The sequence below is a fragment of the Aphelocoma coerulescens genome, chromosome 5 (assembly GCF_041296385.1).
Source record: "Aphelocoma coerulescens isolate FSJ_1873_10779 chromosome 5, UR_Acoe_1.0, whole genome shotgun sequence".
Lineage (NCBI taxonomy): Eukaryota > Metazoa > Chordata > Aves > Passeriformes > Corvidae > Aphelocoma > Aphelocoma coerulescens.
Window position 1 is genome coordinate 52,381,236 of NC_091019.1, and position 22,945 is coordinate 52,404,180.

At 38.2% G+C, this 22,945-nt stretch overlaps 1 protein-coding gene across 8 annotated transcripts in view; it reads left to right on the forward strand.

Moving 5' to 3' along the window:
* Positions 1-22,945, forward strand: part of UNC79 (unc-79 homolog, NALCN channel complex subunit) — a 136,611-nt gene that overhangs the window by 54,407 nt on the left and 59,259 nt on the right. For 2 of the 8 annotated variants that reach the window (XR_011151457.1, XM_069018138.1), the window contains exons 22-32: positions 1,796-1,948; positions 3,293-4,516; positions 6,258-6,365; positions 10,656-10,772; positions 12,747-12,830; positions 14,483-14,585; positions 16,360-16,500; positions 20,450-20,488; positions 21,436-21,548; positions 21,633-21,718; positions 22,549-22,722. Coding sequence is in view for 7 of the 8 variants with exons in the window: in XM_069018138.1 (XP_068874239.1) it covers positions 1,796-1,948; positions 3,293-4,516; positions 6,258-6,365; positions 10,656-10,772; positions 12,747-12,830; positions 14,483-14,585; positions 16,360-16,500; positions 20,450-20,488; positions 21,436-21,548; positions 21,633-21,718; positions 22,549-22,722 (2,342 nt within the window). In the remaining variant the exon portion in view is untranslated. The remainder of the gene's footprint in view (positions 1-1,795; positions 1,949-3,292; positions 4,517-6,257; positions 6,366-10,655; positions 10,773-12,746; positions 12,831-14,482; positions 14,586-16,359; positions 16,501-20,449; positions 20,489-21,435; positions 21,549-21,632; positions 21,719-22,548; positions 22,723-22,945) is intronic. The other 6 variants (XM_069018144.1, XM_069018139.1, XM_069018141.1 and 3 more) reach the window with 5 other exon arrangements.

Sequence of the window (22,945 nt, forward strand, 5' to 3'; positions counted from 1 at the left end):
CAGTGACTTAGTTCATAATGACTTAATAATGCATTTATAAAGTGCATTAACTTTCTGGATTGATTCTGAGATGTTTTAAAGACAAAGTGAGGTGCCCAAGTACCCAGCTTGTCTAATACTGGTTCCCTGGGTGGCCTTGTGTCTCACTTCAGCATTGTTTCCTTATGTTTACAGTAAGGAGAATAATATTTACTTGCTTTCCAAAGCTGTTCTGAAGGGCTTTGGGCTGCACAGAGGTAAAAGACCATAAATGGACAAATTTTACTCTGTAAATACTGACTTAATCATAGGCTTGTTCTCCTCCTTTGTGGAAGGACTGCAGAAAAAGGAGGATGTAGAGAAGTTTTCTTTCACCTGCAAAAAGCAGCCAGTGTAATTCCATAGAGACTTGGAAAGTTGAAGGCTTTGCCACCTTTTCTAAAGAGACTTGTTTAATCACTGGTCAGGTGGTGTATGTGTGTGTTGCTGTCATCATCAGAGGTGGTATTTAGATAGTGAACAGATGAGGATTTTGTTGTCAGGCAGCAAGAATTCCTATGCCAAAGATGGATTTCCCCACTATTGAACTTTTTTCCTAGTTTTCTGCTGAACTTTGCTGTGGGGATCATGAGTGTTGTGGGGATCAAGTGTACTGACTGCTGTAGAACTGATGCTAAATATTCTGACAAGAAACATTTGCTGCTAAGGGGAAGAAGAAGTTACACATAGGACATGACATTAAAAGTGATCTTCTAACTTATTAAAGCCAGTTCTTGTGGAAATTCTTACTGTCAACTTTGATTTTTCTGGATTCATCATTTCAGTTAGGTATCTTGTCCCTGATGCCCTGGTGGCAATTTCCTATCTTCACATATACTAGCAACTTTCCAGCAATTTCAAAGCTAAAGATATTTATGTCTCATTTAAGTCTTCAATTTTTGTCCATTCTAGATCTTTGACTTACTTGCCCCTTCACTCCCAGACACCAACTGCATTTCCTCTCCATATTTGCTTGCTAGAATAAACAAGGCAAACTTTGTTTTTCTTTTGAGTGCTCTGTTTTCTTCATTGTCCTGGTAGTGTTTCTTATTTCCCTGGAGATGAATTACTGGACATAGAATTACAGAATGATTCCACATGATAGATATGGATTTTTTCTTTTTTTTATTTCTGTTTTTTTTAATAGCCATTTCACATAGATGGTACGGCATTTTTTTCGATGGATAAATAGATTTGGATCTTTCTTTCTCTGCCATTTTCATCTGGCTGGTCTCAAATCAGAACATAAGGTTTTACTATTACTACTTAGATCAATAATTTCATAATTCATACTCTTAGGTCTTACTCTGTTACTGTTACCATTATCAGATTCCCAAGATTATCCATTTCTTCCTTCTTCACTTTCTTATTTTGCTGGTTTATTACTTACTTTGCAATTCTTGTACTAATTTCCATCTTCTTCAATTTACCATTTCTCTCTGAGCACTACAGAAATTGTTTACTCAAGTCAGTGTCCCAATCTAGTGTATTTCTTCCATCTAAAGAATCTGTATTATTATCAGTAGAGAAGATCAACTTAGAATGGTAGAAGCTTTGTTATGTTTTTGTTGCACTGTAACCCATTTTTCATTTGTCTCTGACCTTAACTCAAGATGGAACAAGAATGACAAAGTTAAACCTGGGATACAAATTTTCTTGCAAAACTCATTTTTCAATTCAAGTTTAATTGACACTAGCTGAGGTTTTGTTACGTAGACAGCTTTTCATTCAAGAAATTGCACTCTCTTAAGAGTAATACAGTTTTTTTTTTCTCCAGCAGAGGAAGACAGTGTTTTTGATGAATCTGATATTCATGATACTCCAACTGGACCTTGCAATAAAGAGTCTCAAACTTTCTTTGCAAGACTGAAAAGAATTGGTGGCAGCAAAATGGTGAAATATCAACCAGTTGAGATGAATGCTCAGAGAAGTATGAATTGTTTTGTTGGTATAAACTCATGCAGAAATACAATTTCCTACTCTTAGTTTCAAGCTACCACCTTTCTTTGTAGAGTTTGTTGCACTGCCTAATTTTAATATAACTACTCTGTCTGACTCTTAAGAGCACTCATTTCCCTGAATGAATTATCTTGCAGGAATCTCAAAGTAGGCCCTCCAGAGTAAAAATATCTAAAATTAGAAGTTGTTTTCTGAAACATTAAGCTCTTCTGAATTAAAAAATATTAAGAGGACTTTTTAAAATTTTCTTCAACCGTTGGCTGAAGAGTTTTTACTCAAATTATTTTCTTCCAGAAATTGATTTTGTTGATAAGGTGGACTCTATGGTAAGCAAATTTGTTGTTGCTGCTGCAAATATTATGGTTTTCCACTGGCAAAAATGTTCATTTGGGGTTTTCAAAAAGTGAGAACTATTTTGATTTCAAATTTAGGTGTCTGGAATGCATAGACTAAAAAAAAGTTGAAGAGATTTCCACTACCACCCACCTGCTTTTCTTTCAGGTTTTTGCACAGGGAGGGGGAGTGATTCTGACTAGAGTGAACACTTAAACTTTTATCACTGTTTTTTTCTTTGTGGTGATTCATATGTGGAGTATTTTGAAATATGGGAGTATTAATGATTAGGAATATCCCTTTTTACGTGAAAATACGTAATTCATAATAATAATAATAATAACAATGGTAATAATCTTTTAAAATGTTCTCAATGAGTGTGTTCACACAGCAGAATACCAGTGCAGTGGCAGTGCCAGCAGGGGCAGCTGTGCTCACTGCCCTCCTCCCTAGGACAAGGAGGCAGGACTGAGTGCTGTGGTAGCTGCTGGGCTCTGCTGGGTTCTAAGATCACCAGGGAAAAATTCTCTGATCTCAGGCTTGTGCTACAATATCCTCACTGCCAATACTACCCTTGCTTCTTGAATCAGAAACATCCATCTTAAGCCTGTTCTGCTGCAGTAAATAACACATAGATGTACTACATGCAGCCATCCCAAGTACCTGTGGAAATTACATGCCTTCACCACCGTCTTTCAATGCACAAGGTTAAACATTCTATCTTCAAGGTACGGCTATGCAGGATGAATAGAGTTTGGACAGTATTTAGATAAACTCTACTATCCAAATAGCAGGTTTTTGTTACTATTTGTTGTAAAAATCCATGTAATTTCATTCTGAGGTTAAAACAAAATATGGGCAATTTTGACTAATACTGGGTTTGTATTTAAAATGTCACTCATGTGGAATTGTGATATAAAGATGAAGGTATCTGCCAAAAGTCTCCATCTGAGGTAGTATTAGCTTTTTCTGTTTTGATCAGGTGAAATAGAGCTGGCTGAATATAGAGAGACGGGGGCCTTACAAGACAGCATTCTACGCTGTGTGAGAGAAGAAAGCATTCAGAAAAAAAAACTGCGCTCTCTAAAACAAAAATCTCTTGATATAGGGAACGCAGACTCCCTGCTGTTCTCATTAGACGAACATCGCAGGAAGTCCTGCATAGACCGGTGTGACTTAGAAAAGCCTCCTGTCCCTGCTGCTTACGCCACACACAGGCAGAGCGATTATGGGCGGTCTCGGCAGAACTCTTCTACTAAAGCTGAAAATATAGACACACAAGAAAGTCTTCCTCATACAGAGAGTTTCCAGGAAACAAAAAGACCTGTCATACCAGAGGTTAGGCTAAACTGCATGGAAACCTATGAAGTGAAAGTGGACTCCCCAGTTAAAACTGCTGGTCCCAAGGAAGATTTAGATCTGATAGATTTGTCCTCCGATTCAACATCGGGTCCTGAAAAACATTCAGTGCTCTCCACTTCAGACAGTGACTCTTTAGTCTTTGAACCACTTCCTCCCCTTAGAATAGTGGAGAGTGATGAAGAAGAAGAAACAACAAACCCACTGAATGATGAGGTCTCTGGCAAAACTGCTGTTTCATCTCCTTCAACTCCTATCAATGTGTCTGCACTCAGCCTCAGCACAACTCCGCTGGTACAGTTCAGCATTGAAGATTGCTCCAAAGACTTTAGTTCTAAGGATACAAGTGACAAGGCTTCAGCAGCAATAGAGGAGGTCATTTCCACTTCTCCCAAAGATCAGAAGGACTCTTCAGAGTTAGTTAAGTCAGAAGAATTTCAGGACATGTCCTCTGGAAACTCACTAACACTGAAACAGAAAAGGGACTTGCTGCAGAAATCATCTGCCCTTCCAGAAATGTCCCTTGATGATAACTCTGAGCTCAGTGTGGAGGAAATTAAACCTAGTGGAACAATTCCAAGCCCAAATGTAAAGACAGTCCTTATTAAAGTCCCCGAAGATTCTGAAAAGCAAACAGAAAGTGATAAACCTGATACCAATACAGAGTCTGACACCGAACAAAACACAGAGCAGAAACAAGAAGAAGAGACTGAGGAGTCAGAATTTAAGATTCAGATTGTTCCTCGCCAGAGGAAGCAGAGGAAGATTGCTGTGAGTGCTATTCAGAGAGAATACCTGGACATTTCCTTTAACATCCTTGACAAGCTGGGAGAGCAGAAGGAGGCAGGTGAGCTCACTCACCCCATCAAAAGGTTTATTTTTGCGTGAAGGTTTTAGTAACAGACCGGTGTAAGGAGATGTGTTTATTTATAGAGAGACATGGGTATTTATAGCATCTGATGTGCTAGCTGAGTGCTTTCAGGTGTTTGTTCCTCACAAGGAATGTGCTAACCAGTCAGGTATGATGAATGTGTAAAGGGCCCATTTGAAAAGGAAGTGGAGTTCTGTGACAAAAATATTCATTCTGATATCCAAGTTAGGGAATGAAACTCCCTGTCCTCTTTATGCCGGGAGTCAGAAAAAGGGTCACTTTGGTGCCTTTTATCCTGCTAATCTAGTCCATGCTACACTGATTCTCTTTTGGTGTAGTGATTTTTGGCCCTTATTTCTTTTGCCAGCATAAGGCAGTGGAAAGCAGAATGGATCACAAAGTGCAAGGCTGAGCAGGCTGTAAACTTCAGAAGTGAGAGCACTTGGAATTAACCAAAGTTTGCATTTAGACATAGACATACACAGCTATTTTGGCTTTTATACACTAAAATCTGTTTTTAGCCTTCGTTGTACTGGGTATCCACAAGGTTTTCATTGCTTGTGTTTGTTAAAGATTTGAGATTCAAAGATGGGCAATCCTCTGTGTAACCTAAGTTTTTTCAGGTGATTTCAGTGCAAAGTTTTGTTACTAAGTTTTTTCGGGTGGAGATAAAGTGAGTTTTAGCTATTCCTCAGAATCCAATTGGATCTATCAGTTTGAAAAACCGTATGGGGCTGCCTTTTTAATTTCTTGCCTGTTTTTTTTTCCTAGGATTTTTTAGTTATTAGAATTTTAACAAGTTTTATAACAAATTATTAAAAAAGGACAGAATCCTTCAGGCATCAGTTCTTTGTTGCTGTTGAAGTGAGGGGGAATATTTATGCATTCCTGACCTCACTTTTTTCTTAATTACTTCAGAGGGAGCCAAAGTATAATTTCTTCTTAGGATATTCCACATTTACGAGGTGAAATTGTTCTGTGTAATCATAGTTACACTGTTCCCTTTATGTTTCAGGCCTGTTGTCCCATTTATGGTTCTAATAAACTGAAGAACTACTGGAGCTTTATAAAAATTAAAGAGAGCTGAGTGCTTTTGAACCTTTCATATAGAGAAGCGTGGTCTTGAAAGAATTGTGCAATTAGACTCAGTGCTTTTTTGACCATTAATAAGGGCCAGTTTTCATGCAGTAATGAACACTGTCACCCTTGAAACTGCTTGGAAGGGCTGTCCCAGTTCTGAAACACAATGTGGAACCTTTTTAATGCAGAATTTTAAATTGTGAATCTTCAGAATTAAATGCTAGATCAACAGCCTCTTGAATAAAAACTGATGACATGTTGGACTTAAGGCTTTTAAAAGATATTAAGCTGTCACTTAAACTAGCTTTACATGAGTGGTCTCTCTCTTATTTCCATGTTGGTGGTTCCAAAAATCACCTGAGTGGGATCAATATCAAACTCTCTGTGCATTTATTAGTTGCAAGCTCTGAAAACTGTAGGCAGAAGTCTCCTTTAAAAAGTGATTTTAAGAAATAGATCCCTGTGCCCCAATAAAAATTCTTATGACACACACACTGAATCCTTTTAAAACTACTGGGAATGCCAGATGGTGAATGGATGACTGAAATGATGTGAAAAGGGCCTCCAGGGAGAAGGAAGATGAATAACCTTGTTGATTTTAAATGCTGAGAGTTTTAAGCACAATTTTCACATGCAGATCCTGCTGCCAAGGGACTTTCAACACTGGAAATGCCAAGAGAATCATCATCTGCACCAACCCTTGAAGCAGGTGTCCCAGAGACAAGTAGTCACTCTTCCATATCAAGTAAGTTTATCTCTGGTTTGAGGATTAAATCAAAGTTACTGTATTTGTGCATCAGATGCATATCATATATGGTAAATTTCTTCCTCTGAGTTCCCTTGATTCTTGGAAGTACAGCTGTTTTGGATATCATTAGAACTGTTAAATCTCTGATGGTCAGCAGCATTTTAACAGTTCGTAGCTAAAGGTTTTCTCTTGTGACGTGGCAAGTTTGACAGATGTGGTTTTCTTGAATTAAAGTAGGTAGCAACTAAAAGCAGTAATTCACTAAAGCTGAACATTTATTTTCCCCTGTGAGAAAGCCTTGTCAACTGTCAGTGCACAGAAGCAGAAGATGAGAGTCCACAGGGCTGTTACTATGGCCTTCGGTACATTTTTTGCTGTACCTTAGGAAAAAAAATCTCTTGCAATTTTTGTAAAATGCCTTGAATGCCACTTCCTCAGCTGCTCACTGAAATGTAGTAGCTCTTTGTCTGGGACTCCCATAACCATTTCAATTGAAAGTGAACTATGTTGTTTAAAGTAGACATGACACATGGCTTAACAGAGCACACGAAGATAAGGTGTTAAGGTGGAGGTACATTAGAACACTTAACAAAATTCAGAATGATGTGTTCATCTAGGTGACACATCTGAAAGCCAGTGGGGCAGAACTCTGGCTAGTAAAAAAGGGAGGGGAAATGACTTCCTTTGATACCAATGAGCTGCTAGATCAGCTCAACTGTCTTGCTGAACTTCAATTTCAGATTGGTGTAGGAATGTTAAATTTTAGTTTCTGAAATTTGTCATCTGCTGATTTGATTGGAAGGGGTGTCCGGCTTATTAAAGAATGTTATTTTAGACATGCTAGTTGAGTACCTCCCCAGTTTTCCCACAAGCATCTCAGGTCATGTGCATCTCGTAGAGAACATTTGTTGGCCACCTAATGATGCAGATGTCACGTACTAAAGTGCTGAAGAGGTGCCAGTTAAGACCTATCTCTCTGTGGTTTAGTTGAGTGCTAGCAGTTCCTGTAAATTCCAATATATGAAACCGGGAATAATACCTGTATGATATTGAGCCCATTCCTATGTAAATATTTCTTTCCTCTTTCTGTGTGCCTCAGTTTCCAACTGCAAAAAGGAATATGAATGCTTCCATTGTGTCTCTTGTACATTTAGACTGAAATGGTTTTAATCTTCTACTATGTACCTTTATAGTGCTTTGCATAATAAGCCCTGATCAGGACTGTGAGCACAAGGCACTTCTGTAAAAGAAATAGATAACATTACTTGTGCAGCCAGTGCCTGGCCACACAAAGCATGCATCATTGACTGCAACAGGAAGATTTTGCCTTTGGACTTCTCTTTTTGAATAGAGAATTCCACAGGAACAAGAGGACTGATCAGATCTGTAGATAACAAATGAAAGACTGTCACTGCCAGCCACTGTATGAAGGTTACTGATCTTCTAATGTGCTTGTTAGGTTACTTGTAGAAAATGTGATAGAGGAAAATTTCCCTTCTGTCATGGTCTAACCCCAGCTAGCATCCGAGCTGCAGGCAGCTGCTTGCTCACTCCCCCACCAGCAGGATAGAGGAGAGAACGGGAAGGGTAAAACCTGGAAAACTCATGGGTGGAGATAAAGACAATTTATTAGGGAAAGTAAAAGCCATGCATGCAAACAGAGCAAAACAAGGAATTAATTCACTGCTTCCCATGGGCAGGCAGGTGTTCAGCCATCTCCAGGAGAGCAGAGCCCCATCACAGGTAATGGTTACTTGGGAAGATGAAATCCATCACTCCAAATGTATCCCCCCCCTTCCTCCTTCTTTCACCCGCTTTATATACCGAGCATGATGCCACATGGTCTGGAATATCCCTTTGGTCAGTTTGGGTCACCTGTCCTGGCTGTGTCTCCTCCCAGCCTCTCATGCACCCCCCGTCTCCTCACCAGTGCAGAAGCATGGAAAGCAGAAAAGGCCTTGGCTCTGTGTAACCTGCTCAGCAATAACTAAAACATCTCTTTGTTATCAACCCTGTCTTCAGCACAAATCCAAAACACAGCCACGGTGAAGAAAATTAACTCTACCCCAGCTGAAACCAGCACACCTCCCTGTGCCACTAGTCAGTCACAGGCATGAAAAGTCACATGCTGACTTTTCACAGCAGTCAGCCTGGATCCAACACTGTTCAAAGGCTGGAAACTCTTGATATTTTTTTGGTTTTTGATTTTTTTTGGTAGCTCTCTGGTGGTTTGGATTTTGTTTTGTTTTGGTTTTTTTTCCTTAACTTATCAATATTTAAAATTATTGCTGTTATTGAGAAATCAGATAAATAATCCTGGAAATCCAAACCTGCTCAACAATAGCCTGGTTATGTGAAATATTCATGAAACTTTTTTAATTACAACCGCAAAAAGCTGCTAAGAAAATTGAAAGAGATAATTTTCTCTATTTTGACAGTCATCTGCACTCCAAGCCATCCTGTCAGTTCTAACATTAATTGCTGTTCTTTTATCAGGAAATTCTATGCTTGATAAAGTGATAAAGCATCTATTTAAAATCATTGCCCTGGAAACGATGGAAATTCTATTTTTCTCTTAATTTGCTGTGAAAGGCAGCAGCAATATAATTTTTAAAAGTGAAACAAAGAATGGTTTCTTGGTCTGGTTAAATTCTACAATTCAGTTATACCAGGAATGCTTTACAGAAATGCTGTACTTGGGCCAAAAATTGAGTTTAAATGCACTTCAAAAAGATAGAACTGGAAAGGATGTAATGAAGAAAAACTTAAATACTTCATCTAAGAAAATAATTTCAGTGCAGATTTCTACCGAACTATTCATTTTGTTTACTATTACTCAAGGCCTGTATTTGTTTTGTTTTGTTTTTGTGGAAGTGCTCTGCTTTGAATTTTAAACTCTCTGATAGAATATGAGTAGAGCAAGTTTAGGAGAAGGCGCTCAACCCTTCAGAGCTTTCTGAAAGTCACAGTTTATCCCTTATCTGTACTTCTTTATTACAGTTAATAATGTGGAATGCTGTGTTAATTTCACAGCTTAGATGGTTACTGTTTGGAATTTTAGAATGGAACTACCTGATAGCTAGTGGTCTTTTTTATGATGTTGAATGTAGTAGCAGATGAAAATGATCATTCAGAGAAGATTTTACTTTGTTGCCCTTTCTCTAAGGGCCTGATGCGGAAAACTCTTAAACCTATACCTAAGGTAACATTTTAAAAACTTTCCTTGATACTTGTGTCAGCAGTTTCACAGGCCTTGTTCAAGCAGGGCCTTAAAACCCTGACCCCATACAGTGAACAGTGATTTTAGTTTCAGTGGTGGAAGTATATTGCTCAGGCTCAATTGTCCAAGTGAACATATTATACTCGTTCAATTTGAAATTTTTTTATGAATGGAGAAAAAAGTAAGAAAGGAGTTGAGTATGATCTCTTCCTTCCTCAATTTAAGCAGAGAAAGTATGTAGAATCATTTAGGTTGGAAATGAGCTTTAAGATCCTTGAGTCCAATCTAACACTGCTGAGTCCATCACTAAGTCATGTTCCTAAGCACCACATCAATATGAACCAAAAGTCTCCCTTATGGTTTTACTTTGAGCATTATCCAGTGACACATATCTCATAAATCAATCATTTTGAAGAAGCAAATAGTTGGACAAATAAAAATTGAATGCTTGTTATAGAGAGCTTGATAGCTCTCTATAAGAAAAATGGGAGTGAAGTTACAGAAGGGTCTCATCTTCAAAGGCTGCTGGCTTCACACTTCAGCAGAATGTGCAGGTGTTGTGCCTGAGGGGTGGGTATGTCGGAGGCAAGGTCAGGTTGTGCCACCCATGAAGGATGCTGGTGGTACATAGTGTCAGTAGATTTGTTTTCCTGGGGTCAGCATGGACACTGCAAACCCATACTTTGCTGGGAGGAGACTGAGTTTCCTTCCTTGGTACACTGTGTGTGAGTGAGACTCAAGTGTACCTTTATTGCCTCTCAGAATGGGAGTTTTGGGGTAGTATCTTAACACTCACAAATCTTTTGATGAGCTTTCATAATATTTGGAGGCAAAAAGGCACTGACAGTTGACACAGTGAATCCAAGTCATTTCTGACTGATGCCCCTGGGGTCAGAATTGTACCCTGTGTAGTTGTATGAAAGGTACACATTGACTTGAGCAAGATCCTCAGAGCAAGCCATCATTGTCCTCTCAGTATTTATATCATGCTGGCTTGTAAGATCAGGAAATGAGAGTAGTTTTAAATGTCTGAGCTCCTGAAATCCTTTTGCATTTCTGACTTGCAGCTCAGTTCAGACAAATGAAAAGAGGCTCTTTGGGGGCTCTGACAATGAACCAGCTAATGAAGAGGCAGCTGGAACACCAGTCTAGTGCTCCCCACAATATCAGCACTTGGGATACTGGTGAGCTGCATTTATTGTTCTTTATTTCTATTTCCTAAACCAATTACTGTGTAACAAACCACTTTTAAAAAAAGTATTTCTATTCTACCATTGCAGATAAGTGATCAGTATAAAGTCTAAAGTGAATTTTTATAGCGAGTACAAGATTATTACCTAGTAAGAGTTGGAATAGTTACATATTTGGGAGGTAGACCCTCTGGTACAGTGTTGTTCCTATAATTATACATATTACTCAGATTATTTCCTGGTCTCATTGAAAGAAATAGAAGCATCACTGCTGAATTCATCAGGTATAGGATTTAATCCCTGGTGCATGGAATCATTTATTTGTGTGTGTGTTTACTATGGTGTTGGTACACCACAGAGTTGTGCCTTATACCAGCCAGTTTTGTTTCTCTTAAAAGAAGTTTCTACCAAGTCATGCTGAACACCTGAAGTTTCTGTTCACTCACTGCTTTTTCTCCTTTTAAGATGAATGCAAAGCAATGAAAACTGAATTAAGCATGTAATTCACTCATTACTCATTTTATTTTTTTTTTCTTCTGTAAAACACTTTCAGTTGTACCAAATTCATAGCAGATGTCCCTAAACAATAAATTCATTCTGGTTTGTCAAAAATGCTAGATATTTTATTGCCCATTTTGATGTTAGTGACATTACAAAATTGTGGTTCTCAGAAATTTATCAGCAGATCTAGATGCATCTAGAGAAAGGAATGCTTAAAATGTTATATGGAACATAGCATGCTGAATGAATGTTTTACCACCAGCCCTGGACAGCTGAGTTGAAATTTTTGCTTAATTTAGTCTTCAGCATCAAGTTCCATCGAACTAAATAGTGTAGCTGAAGACTGGCACTAGATATGGTGCATAGTTCAGGATTATCCTTTCTATTCCAGTCTGCTGAATAGCATCCTCAGCATGAGACCCTTAAATCATAAAGGTCAGAATTTGCCAGTGGTGACAATGGGGGTTTTGTTGTATCAGCAGGTAAGTTTATTTATTGAAGAGACTTAGCTGGATCACCTGGTCTTTCAGGCAGGGTTTTGGAGATTTAAAAGTTACTCCCTTTGTTCTGCAGGAAGTACTTAGCATGTATTCAAAATGAACAGGTCAATACTCAAAACTGTTTAGGAACTCTGTCTAGTAATCCTGTTCCAAATCTAGTAGCTTTCTTCACAACATCTGTGACTTTTCCCTGCAATATTAATTTCATCTAAAGGCCTTCAAGCATGGAGAGGCAGAATGAATTGTTCTTTTCTGGAAAGTTTTGCGTCTCTCAATCTTGTTCAAACACTAGCATCAAAGTAAAATTTTAATTTGGACAGTGTTTTTTTTTCCAGGACAAATGCTCTGTGTGACTGTTTGTCATTTCATTGTCACACCGCAATTTTAAGACTCATTATACTCATGTATACCAGCTAGGAAGTAGTCTCATCCCACATAAGTGTATGACGTGTTTGGTCCACACATCCTTTATTAATTTATTTTTTTATTACCTAAGTATCTGTCATGAGTCTCTTCCATTCTTACTTCAAACCACTCTTTTCCCAAGCTTGCTGTATGTAAAATAAAATAATTTTGTGCCTGGCTTCTGTTAGTACAAAGTATATCTGACTTCTAGTGTCTTGGTATTTCTAAACACTTGTTTCTTTCTCTTTTTGTGGCTCATATATTCCATATCTTGTTGAATCTTTATGGCTAGCACTTCCTTTCCTGTTTAATGACTCTAGTCTAAAATGCCTTCTTTATTATTAGGTTATCTGTGTCCTTTCTCCTGTACAAACTTCTTTAGTCCTTCCCCCCCCTTCCTTTCTATGCTTAAAAACTTAACTCTTTTCTTTGTTTTTGCTTTTCTATAGCAGTTGTATTTGTCTTTCTCTTTTTTTAACTGTTTGAGACTTGTGGTGCTGGTGACTGGTGACAGATGCTGGATTTGTGATTCTGGAGACTGAAGTTCTTTCTTTATTCACAGAGCAGATACAGCATGGAAAGAGGCTGTGCAATGTCCCTGTTTGCCTAAACCCAGATTTGGAAGGACCACCACTGAGAATCAGAGGTCAGTTCAGTGTCTGTTTGACCTGGTCCTCTGCCAAGACTGCCAGGAAGATTTCCTGGTGAATACAAAATGGTGCTGAATTTTGTGTTGTATTCAGCTATTAAAGCCCTCAGCTGTCCTGCAGAAAGTGTGCAGTGAGTGGTGAAATCTCATTTCTGTATAAGCTTTCCTCCCTCAGAGCTGAAATACATCCAGACTTCCTTACCACCCTGCAATGGGGCAGTGACCTTCTTTGCCTAAATCATGTTTTTTTCCCTACTGTTCACTGCACAAGAGAGGACATTTTTGAGCAGTTAAGTCTTGTTCCAACATTGTAAGTCGCATTATGACTGCTTTTAGCATTTGTATTCTGCAATGGGACTTATATCTAGAGAATATGACAGTGAAACTTCCAAAGTCATGGCAGAGGGATCTTTATGCACCTGAGAGGGGAAGAAAAACCTGGCTACAAAATCTATACCTATCCCCTGCATTCTGGATGTTGTTCTACATTACTGGAGTATCCTAGCCTTCCTGAAGTGTCTGCTCATATCCAGTAAAACCTTAGGGAGCAACTACAAAGTCCTGAACTGTGGATATAAAAGTAATGTTTCCTTCCATGCTTAGTAAAATGGGTTGTTTAAAACCTGCCTTATTCTTGTTTCACTCCACTTATTTTGAGTTCAGAAATTGTGGGAGCTTCTTAGCTTATTTTGCCTGAGAGCTGATGTTAAATTTGCTTTTCCTGCAGTAACCAGGATTATGTCATAGTAAATTCCATCTAAACCTTACACAGAGCAGCTTCCTCCTGTTTCTGCAGTTAAATGTTATCAGAACAGGCTAATGTTAACATTAAATCTGAATTGACAGATTGAAGCAACCAGAGAGAAAATTTGCAATGGATTTCTTAAACTGTAATTTGGGAAAGCAGAACTTGGAGAAGTCAAAAGTTTGGATCTTCCGTAATACATAACTTCTCCTACTAAAGTAAGCATCTATCAGAAATTTAGGTGCACAAAAAGTGCCAAGGGCAAAGGGAGCCCCATATGTTGGCATGATCACCGTGGCTGTGCTCTCAGCTGAAAAACTCAGCTTTGAAGAATAAAGATACTTTTGAGGACTTCCAGTGGAAAGCATTTCTAATGATCAGCCCTCCAATGTTCTGAATTCCTTATGAATTATTTCTTCTCTCTGTCCTTTACTGATTTATCTCCTGTGGCTCTGTTAGGGATACTATGAATAGATTGATGATCTGGTGTTGAGACATACGAACTTAATTCCTTCTTCGTATCACCGAGAACTATGGGAAGTTAATTCCCAAAATGTATGGGGGAATATTGCAAATCTTCTGATGTCCAGTCTCATAGCAACTGTAGAATCATCCTCTCTCCCTGGTAGATACAATTGCATCAAATTTCCTGGAAATTTTAGTTTATGTTATCTTTTTTCCCCAAGGATTTATCTATTTTTAATTGATAGTTTTAGGTAATTGGAATAATCTGGCAGAAGCAAGGAATGTGCTTATATGTCTTTTTATAGACACAATTTATTCCTTATTTCTAGGCACAGTAAAGCCATTATGGCTATTCTTTAGAAGTCTGCTCATCAAGCATTTTGGATTTCTGTTTGAAGATTCTTTCCTCTTTAAAATTTTTTTCCCTACTTGCCTTAAGGTGCTACAAAATCTAGTTTGCTGTCAGCACCCAGTATAGTCAGTATGTTTGTACCTGCACCAGAAGAATTTGCTGATGACCAGCCCATTCTGATGACTGACAAGTAAGTGGTTTTCTTTCTCTCCTTTCAAAGAACTAGTTGAACTTCAAATATGTCAAGTAAAGTATAGACATACTTTTTGCAAATACAGAGTCCATTCTATCACTTATCTCTCTGCCAAGTTTTTAATTTTTTTTTTTTTTTTTACCCCAAGGTAAATATTTTTTAAACACTGCTAGCAAGATGTGTTTTCAATTCAGTAGGGCCTGGGTGATTGTGCACAGGTGAAATGATGACTCAGGCTATTGTGTGTGCGCAGAGGGCAGGGGAGGCACTTTCCATCTTATTTTAAATCGGGGGTTCCTTGTGATCCATCAGAAACCTCTTTTGTCTTGGGGAAAAAAAAGAGTTCTACTTAAAAATTCCTTTGGGTTTCTGTTGAAATCGGTAGCTGTTGATGTGTCATCATGTGTAATCTACATAGCATTTTTAATCCTGATACTCACTGATCCTCAAAGCTTTTGCAAACCTGTACTGTTTGGTTAAAATGCCTGTAAAGGGAGTGTTAAACAGAAGTGTACTCATTTAATAGAGAAGTAAAGCAGTCAGCAGGGAGCCATGCCTTGGTTTGTTCAAAACTTAGGATGAGAAACCACAAGTTCCTGTGTGTGCTCAGTCCAGTAGACAGACATGCAAGGATGATCACTGGAGAAAGACAGGGCCATTGTGCAGGCTGTCACTGCTAGTGGGCCTTATTGTGTTACAAAGTGAAGCATCCCAGAAGTTAGTCTGGTCTGTGGCACTTCCCTTGGCCATTTCACCAAAGCTCAAGCACTGCCTATTAACATACAGACCAGCTGAGCTTGACTTCCATGACTTTGTTGGCATATTTTCTTTATGTTCAGTAAAAAAGGCAAGAAAATTGCCTGCTCAATTCCATTAAGTTAAAATCTCACCATCTGCTGGAGTCACTAGCAGCTGATTGATCAAATTAAGCAAGCCTTCCTACTAGACTGAGATAAGCCAATTTCCCACATTGGTTTGCCTTTTTCATAGGTTGTGAAAGCCTGTCTCATCTCTCCCAAATCTGACATCCCCTTTATAATTAGACATTTTGGAGCCCTTTCAGACCTTCATCAGTTGTCTTTGAGCATTCAGGAAGGATAAGTGACTCAGCAGCAAATCTGCCCTGGGAAGAGAGACTTTTCTGAAATCTAAGGTTCTGTGCTCCTGAGAGGTCTTTTCATTTATTTCTTCTTAATGGCTGTAACTGCTGTGGGAACCAATCTGATCATTGCTTTCTAATTGTATAATTTGTTATTCATAATTCATGACTGACAGGAAGGGCAATGTGAAATTGTTCCATCTCTTTAAGATCATCTGTGAGTGTCATTGTTTGTGTCTATGGTGCTAAATAGAAGAGTGCCTGGACTCAGCCCAAGCTGCACAAATTGGCATGTGCTCACACTGCTGAGGGCCAGTCTTCACTGCTACAGACTTCTCTTGGATAGTGCAAACTGAAGCAGTCCAATACAGTGAGGGAGCTGGAATACAATTACCAGTGAAGGACTCAAAACAAGTCATGCCCTGTGGCTCTCTTTCATTTGTCACTAAAGAAACAGCCAGTGTAGCTAGTGAGAAGTTTTATTAATGTTTGAAAGGTATGGGCTGTTACTAATTATAGAAAGATCACAATTATATTATCTTTCTACATAAATGTGGAATAGAATGAACTAAGTAATAATACTTTTAAAAGACATAATTATACACAGATCTATGTATGGTAATGCTTTGTTTTATATCTGTTAACATCAGGTTTAAAAACTATTCCTTGCAGGTGCCATGACTGTGGGGCTGTTCTTGAAGAATATGATGAAGAAACACTAGGCCTGGCCATAGTTGTGCTCTCAACCTTCATTCACCTCAGTCCAGACTTGGCTGCTCCTCTGCTGTTGGACATCATGCAGTCTGTAGGAAGGTAAATTCAGGACTTCCCTCTCTCCAATGAAATTGAAAGAATTTTGTGCCTGGAGTTGGGTTTATATAAACTTCAGTATACAAAGGTGTGTATTTTAGAACTCTTAAGTGAATAACATCTGGTTCTGTCTTGTGTCTTTGTTACTCATCGTTTTATGAATTTCTTATGTAACTTCTTCCACTGTCAGTTCAATTTTTGGCAGCTCCTTTGATGTTCTCCCCTTTTACTCTCCAAAGGGAAATTCCAGCTCAGGAATCTCCTCAGCTTGTCCCGCTGTAAGCAGTGATGTAAAGAGTAAATTCAGATTTTCTACAGTACCCTTTTTATTTACTACCCAGTTTATTATCTGAACAGCAATTGGTGCAGCAATTGGTGTGCTTCTTCATCTTTTTTTATGTGAAGAAAAATTTACTGTTAGTTTTTATTCCTCCTGATAGTTGCTCCTTGCACTGGTGTTTTTTGGCCTGCCTTCATGTGGTTTTTGCATACTATTTGTCAGAATTTATGCTCTTTTCTACTTTCATTTGAGACAGGACCTCACCTTTTTGAAAGAAGCCTTCTTTTTTTCTAATAACCTCCCTCACTTTATTTTCTTCTGCTCTCTTGAAGTCTCTTTTTTTCTTAACACCTGGAGTACTTTGGCCCTGTGTTTCCAGTGTAATGCTCTTAAACAGCTTCTGTGCCTCTTACAAAAATTGAATTCTGTTGGCTTCCCCTTGTTGCTGCTGTGACAGAATTTTTCACTTTTATGTGGTTCCTGCTATAGAAGTTGTGCACAAATGTGGTCAGCTGTTCTGAACTTTGCTCCTGGAGGACTGTTGACTCCTAGTTATGATCATTCGTTAGCATACCTGAGGCTCCTCAGGATTTTCAACCATATTTTGCATGCTAGGTAAAAATTTGCATCGCCTTATGAGGGCTTCCAAACGAGCTGCTGCATGAAATTGTCTCTGAGAAAGTCTTGAACATTTGCTGTCCATTATTTTTCTCTTGTTAGTTTTACCCAGTGTGCATGGGATAATTAAAGTGTATCATTACTACTGAATTACGTGTGGTTGCTGTCTTGGCCACTTCCCGAACTTCTTGCCTCAGAGGTGGGATGGATGTGATGGGGTGTTCCAGAATAAGTTTCTGAGCAGCTCTAGACATGCAGAAACGATGTCCAGCTCTCCTCCTCCACATTCTTTTTGGTGACTGAAGTTCAAATTGCTTGACTGTGGCTTCTGCAGGGGCATGGCTCTCCACAGCCCTCCTCCACTACCTCCCAATTCCATTTAAACACAGCAGCTCTTCAAGTCCTCCATTTCCATTAACTGCAAGGCTGCAGTTCCCTGCTGGCACTGCTAATTAACTCTGATGGAGGCAAAGTTTCTGATCTAGACGGCTGCTGGCCATTCTGTGTGACTCTTGTAAATACAGCAGTACTACAGCCACAGAAAGTAAATCATTTGGAAAATGAATTATCAAAGGATAAGTGGGCTACCTTTTTCTGTGTTTTGAGGGGGAAATGCTGCATCTTTAGAGTGAGACAGCTGATTGTTTTAGAGCAACAGATGACAGTGCAACATGGGGTATTCCTGGTAAATGTCCTGTCTTGTTCCTGCTGGTTGCAATTTCTGGCGAATTCTAGGTCCAGTTCTGGGCTCCCCACAAAGGAACTACTTTGAAAATATGCAAAATAAGTAGTATATATAAGCAGAGAGGCAGTCAGGTGCCTCATATATATACCTTTCATCATGCAGTGCCATATCATTACCTCCAATTACCCATCTAACAGCAGAAGTGAAAATCAATTAGACTTCTTGCGCTTTTGTTCTTACAGAAAGAGCTACTACTTTCATCCATAGAATAAGAAATAAGGAGTTAGGAAGTCCAAGGTCTTTCAGAATACCTAAAAAACACACAGAAATATTTTCAAAAGTTATTCGGGTACCCACAGGCACAGATAAGCACCTACTGTGATTTTCAGAAGGGAAAAAAATTCTGGATTCTAGTTACTGACAATTAAAGATTGTTTCTAAGACTCTGACATGCATTTAAGTTTATGATCTGGTTCCTGAATCAAGATTTTTGACTTGCTGATTCTTATTTAACTGATTTCCAGTGAGATTTAGCTTTCCAAGCATTAAAGCTGTGTTTGAAAGTTAGATTTAAACTTGAGTTAGTGAGGAGCTGTGAAAAGCTTAACTTCTGTTCCTAACGTGTACAGATTTGAGCACATCCGTTTCCTGTTCTGCTTTGTGGTCTGCAAAGTGGAGGTGATGATGAGGGTTCATGGCATTTGTGTAATAAAATATTTAGAGTAGTAATGATAAATATATACAAACTGCACATTTCAGGAAGTTTCAGAAGTTCCCAAGTGTTTACTGTGGTTCACGTCTTGTGAAGTTTTTCCAAAGTTAGAAACCTAGTGTTTTGTTTGTCACAAAAGCCATGCTTGCATTATCACATTCAAAAGGAGAGAAAAACATTAGACTTTGATTTCTTTTAGAAAAAAGATTTTATGTTGTTGTGTTTCTGTACTTCAGCAGATTTTTGAAAACAGGTATCAAGTCCATTGAGCATGTGATTGGTCTCATGTTCTGCAGAAATCCTTGCATGCCTTAGCGTAAGGTGATGCTACAGTTATTCCAGAATAAAGGTCTGTATTGCTTGATGGTAGCTTCAGACCTTTCTCACCCAGAATTAGCTTTGCACACCAGAAAATAATATGTTGTATTTTAGTGTGGATTCCTCTTAATAGTGGAGTTGGGAACTCTTAATGTATTTTTCTGATTTATGCTAGAACAACTGAAGATAACATGATCTTTAATCCCCTGCACCATCAAATTTGAGATTATTGCATTGTTGGAAGTATGCTGTGTTCCCAGTTTGTCATGCATAATTCATTAAAATCACTGTAATTTTGGTTCATGCTGTTGCATTTGACTGAGCTGCCTTAGGGTCCTTTTTGGATTTTATGGTGTTGATTAAACTGTCTTCAGAACAGGGGGTGACCAAGGATGAGCAACAGGATAAAAGGATCATGAATCAAAGAAAAACATTGAGGATTAGATATAAAATAGCATAGCTCTATGAAATCTTCACTTAGATTTATCACATTATAACATCTGAAATACTGATTTGCAGCAAATCAAAGTAAAAATTTGGTGGTATTTTGTATATAAGAAAGAGATGCTTCCAGTTTCCATCTTTAAAATGGCTTTACAATGAACAGCTTTTTGGTGGCTTTTGGTATTAAAGATGTTTTGCTTTGATATTGTAAGCCCTGATTCTATTAATTTACATTTCCTGCATATTGAAGTGCCATGATTTTACTTTAAGATTGTGTTCAGTATTTTCACCACTGAGTACTCATATTTGGCTTTAAAGTCTATATTTAGATACTAAAATAAATGACCTAATTTTTGAGAACACACAATTTCTCATTTGGCTTTGGAAGAGCTAGTAGGTAATTAGTGTTTTTGAAATTAGGCTAGTTATTTAGGTGCCAAAATCTGGAACTAGAAGCCTCACTTAGAATGCCAAGCAAAGAATTTTTGCTTAGTCTGTATTGCTGCATTTATCAGAAACAATTCAGCCTGTAGGCAGCTTCTGGCAAACTTTTTTCCCTCTAAAAAAAATTAGTTATCCATGATGTGCTGTAGGGCAAAAACATTACTTCATTATCTTTGTGCTACTAGAGGGAGGCAAGATTTGTCTTTAGAGCAGTTGAGCATTAGTGAGACTGCAGGAGTTTAGAATAGAGTGAGAATAGAGTTTACGTCATGCAAATATGGTTTTTCTGAATTTAGGTGCTCTTCAGAAGATCTTTATGGTAACATTTTAAATGTTCTCTAAAATTATTGTTTATTATTTGTTTAAAATGGTACTTCACTGGCTTACTTAAAAAATGAAACACACACAAAAAAGCATATGAGCTTCAATTTCTTTTTTATTTTTATTCCAGGTTGGCATCAAGTACCAGTTTTTCTAATCAAGCAGAAAGGTATGGTAGCAAAGGATACCTTGATAAACAAATGAAACAAGCAATCTAAGCCATCATCTTCCCTGACCCCGTAATCAACTAAATGTAACTTTTTAAAAATGTTATTTAAAATTTCTGAGTAAAAGAAAAAGAACTGCCTTTTCCGCTTATTTCAAATATCCTGTGTTTTCTGGAGATGAACAGGAGCCCATATTCATATATGTTAAAACTGGAAAAAATCAGATTCAGATGCTGTCTTGCCTTTGTAATTTCAGTGCAGCTTTTTCTAACTGATTTTGTGTTCAGTATTTGTCTCAATAAACTATCTCCAATCAAGTGAATCATCCTTGGCAATGGAGAATCCCTGGTAGTGTTGCCTCATTATGTAGATCAGATGCTGAATAGGATAAATTCATTTTGAGAAGCTGTAAAGCATGTTAAGATGTGCAGTTTAAGAGTAAATAGATAATACTTAGGCTTTTAAAATGAAAGCATTCATTTATGAGTGATTAGGGAGTACTTCATCTCTTGACGGAACCTGCAAGAGGCAAATGGATATTGTAATGTTTTTGTTTACCTGTTGTTCATGTGTTTTATGATAAAGCCAAGAACCTTATTCTTTGTCACTGGAATACACAAGGTGAAAGCAGGATTATATTTCAAATTCAGATGACTCACAAATGAAAATATGTGGAGAATCAGGAAAAATACAACTATTTATTGGGGCAAATACTTTAAGTACGTGTATGTAACGTTTTTATCTCTTCATAGTTGAGCTGAAGTCATAAAATCAGCAAACTTTTTTTCAGGATCAGGACAGTTCTGTTTTTGACTGTCTAACTCATAACTGAACACTTCCATAATTAAAAAGAATGGCATCATCTTTATTTTCTTCATGTAGTCATCTTTGACAAATGTTTCATCTGCAGTGCAATTTTTTTTCTTCTCTTCTTTTCCCTTCATTTCAGCATGATGATCCCTGGAAATGCTGCAGGTGTGGCCAAGCAGTTCCTCCGTTGTGTGTTCCATCAGTTGGCTCCCAATGGCATCTTCCCTCAGCTCTTCCAGAGCATTATTAAAGGTAATGTGCCATACCTGAATGCATTTTTGACCCTTGGTTTCCTCTGTATGAACAGCCAGTGCAAAAATGTCATTCAAATTTCAGATGGAAGCTTTTTACGAACCTTAGCCATGTCTCTGATGGACTTCAGTGAGCTGAGTTCCATTGCTGCTCTGAGCCAGCTGTTAGAGGTATGTTGACAATTGGCTATGTTAATGATGCTAATTTTATTAGCATTATCAGGATCATTTTTCCTCATTTGAGTTCAAACTTGTTTCATCAAAAACACTGTGAATTTTTGTTTTGTCCTCCTTGGAAATAATTAGGCTGTCCTCACCACAAGTAGTGTGTCCCATTCCTTTCTATTTTTTATTTTCAGGAACATTTCTGCTCATACGTCTCAGTTCCCCCTCTTCATTTTATCTGATGACAGTTTCTCTTAAGTATTCTAAAACTCTATTGCTTGCCTTTGACTGACTGCCTTCTATGCAGTTGGCTTATTTCTACTGTACCATTTTTCCTCCTGCTAGAACTAGTCACTTGCATGTATCCTGCTTTTCCAAGAACATGGCAATTGCTTCATACAAGATGTTGACATCACTTTAAAACTGCTCATGTCTTTTCAGGCCTCATTCTAGGACAGAAGCCATGAAAGCACACATGGTCTACTGAACATGAGTAAACATACCTTCTTTAAAACTGTCGAAAGGAAAACATGAGCAATCTGCTGCTGAATACTTTGAGTTTTGCTTTTTCTACTGCCATGCCAGTCTAAGCAGATTATGAGTTAGGACCCTGCTTATATAACATTTTAGCTCAAAATCTTTTGGTCAGTACTTTAGGAACTGCTGGATTAACTATCACATACTCAGTTCAGCTTCCCAGCACAACACTACCATTAGCATCATAGAAAAAGTACGCAGTATTTCCTCTCAACAAATTAACTTCAGCACTTTCAAATACTGTGTAAGGGACCACTTCTGCATGGGTGTGATTGTTCAGTTATTGCTTTGTTTCCCAGGGTTTAAACAACAAAAAGAATTTGCCAGCAGGGGGTGCAATGCTACGCTGTTTGGAAAACATTGCTACCTTCATGGAAGCCTTGCCAATGGATTCGCCCAGCAACCTCTGGACCACAATTAGTAATCAGTTTCAGACCTTCCTTACTAAACTCCCATGTGTTTTGCCTCTTAAGGTATGATGTATGGACATCTGAAGCAAGCTATATTGCCTTTGGTCAGGATGTACTGAAACAGTGGGAAAACTGTGGATAACCAATCAGAGTGGGTTCTTGTGAATTATTCTTGTGATTTATTGTATCTCTGATCCGTCCCTTTAATTATGTTTTCTGTGGATAACAACAGCAACTCTGAAAGGGGTACTTTTCACTTCTTTCTTGGCATTTTTCCTATCTGCTT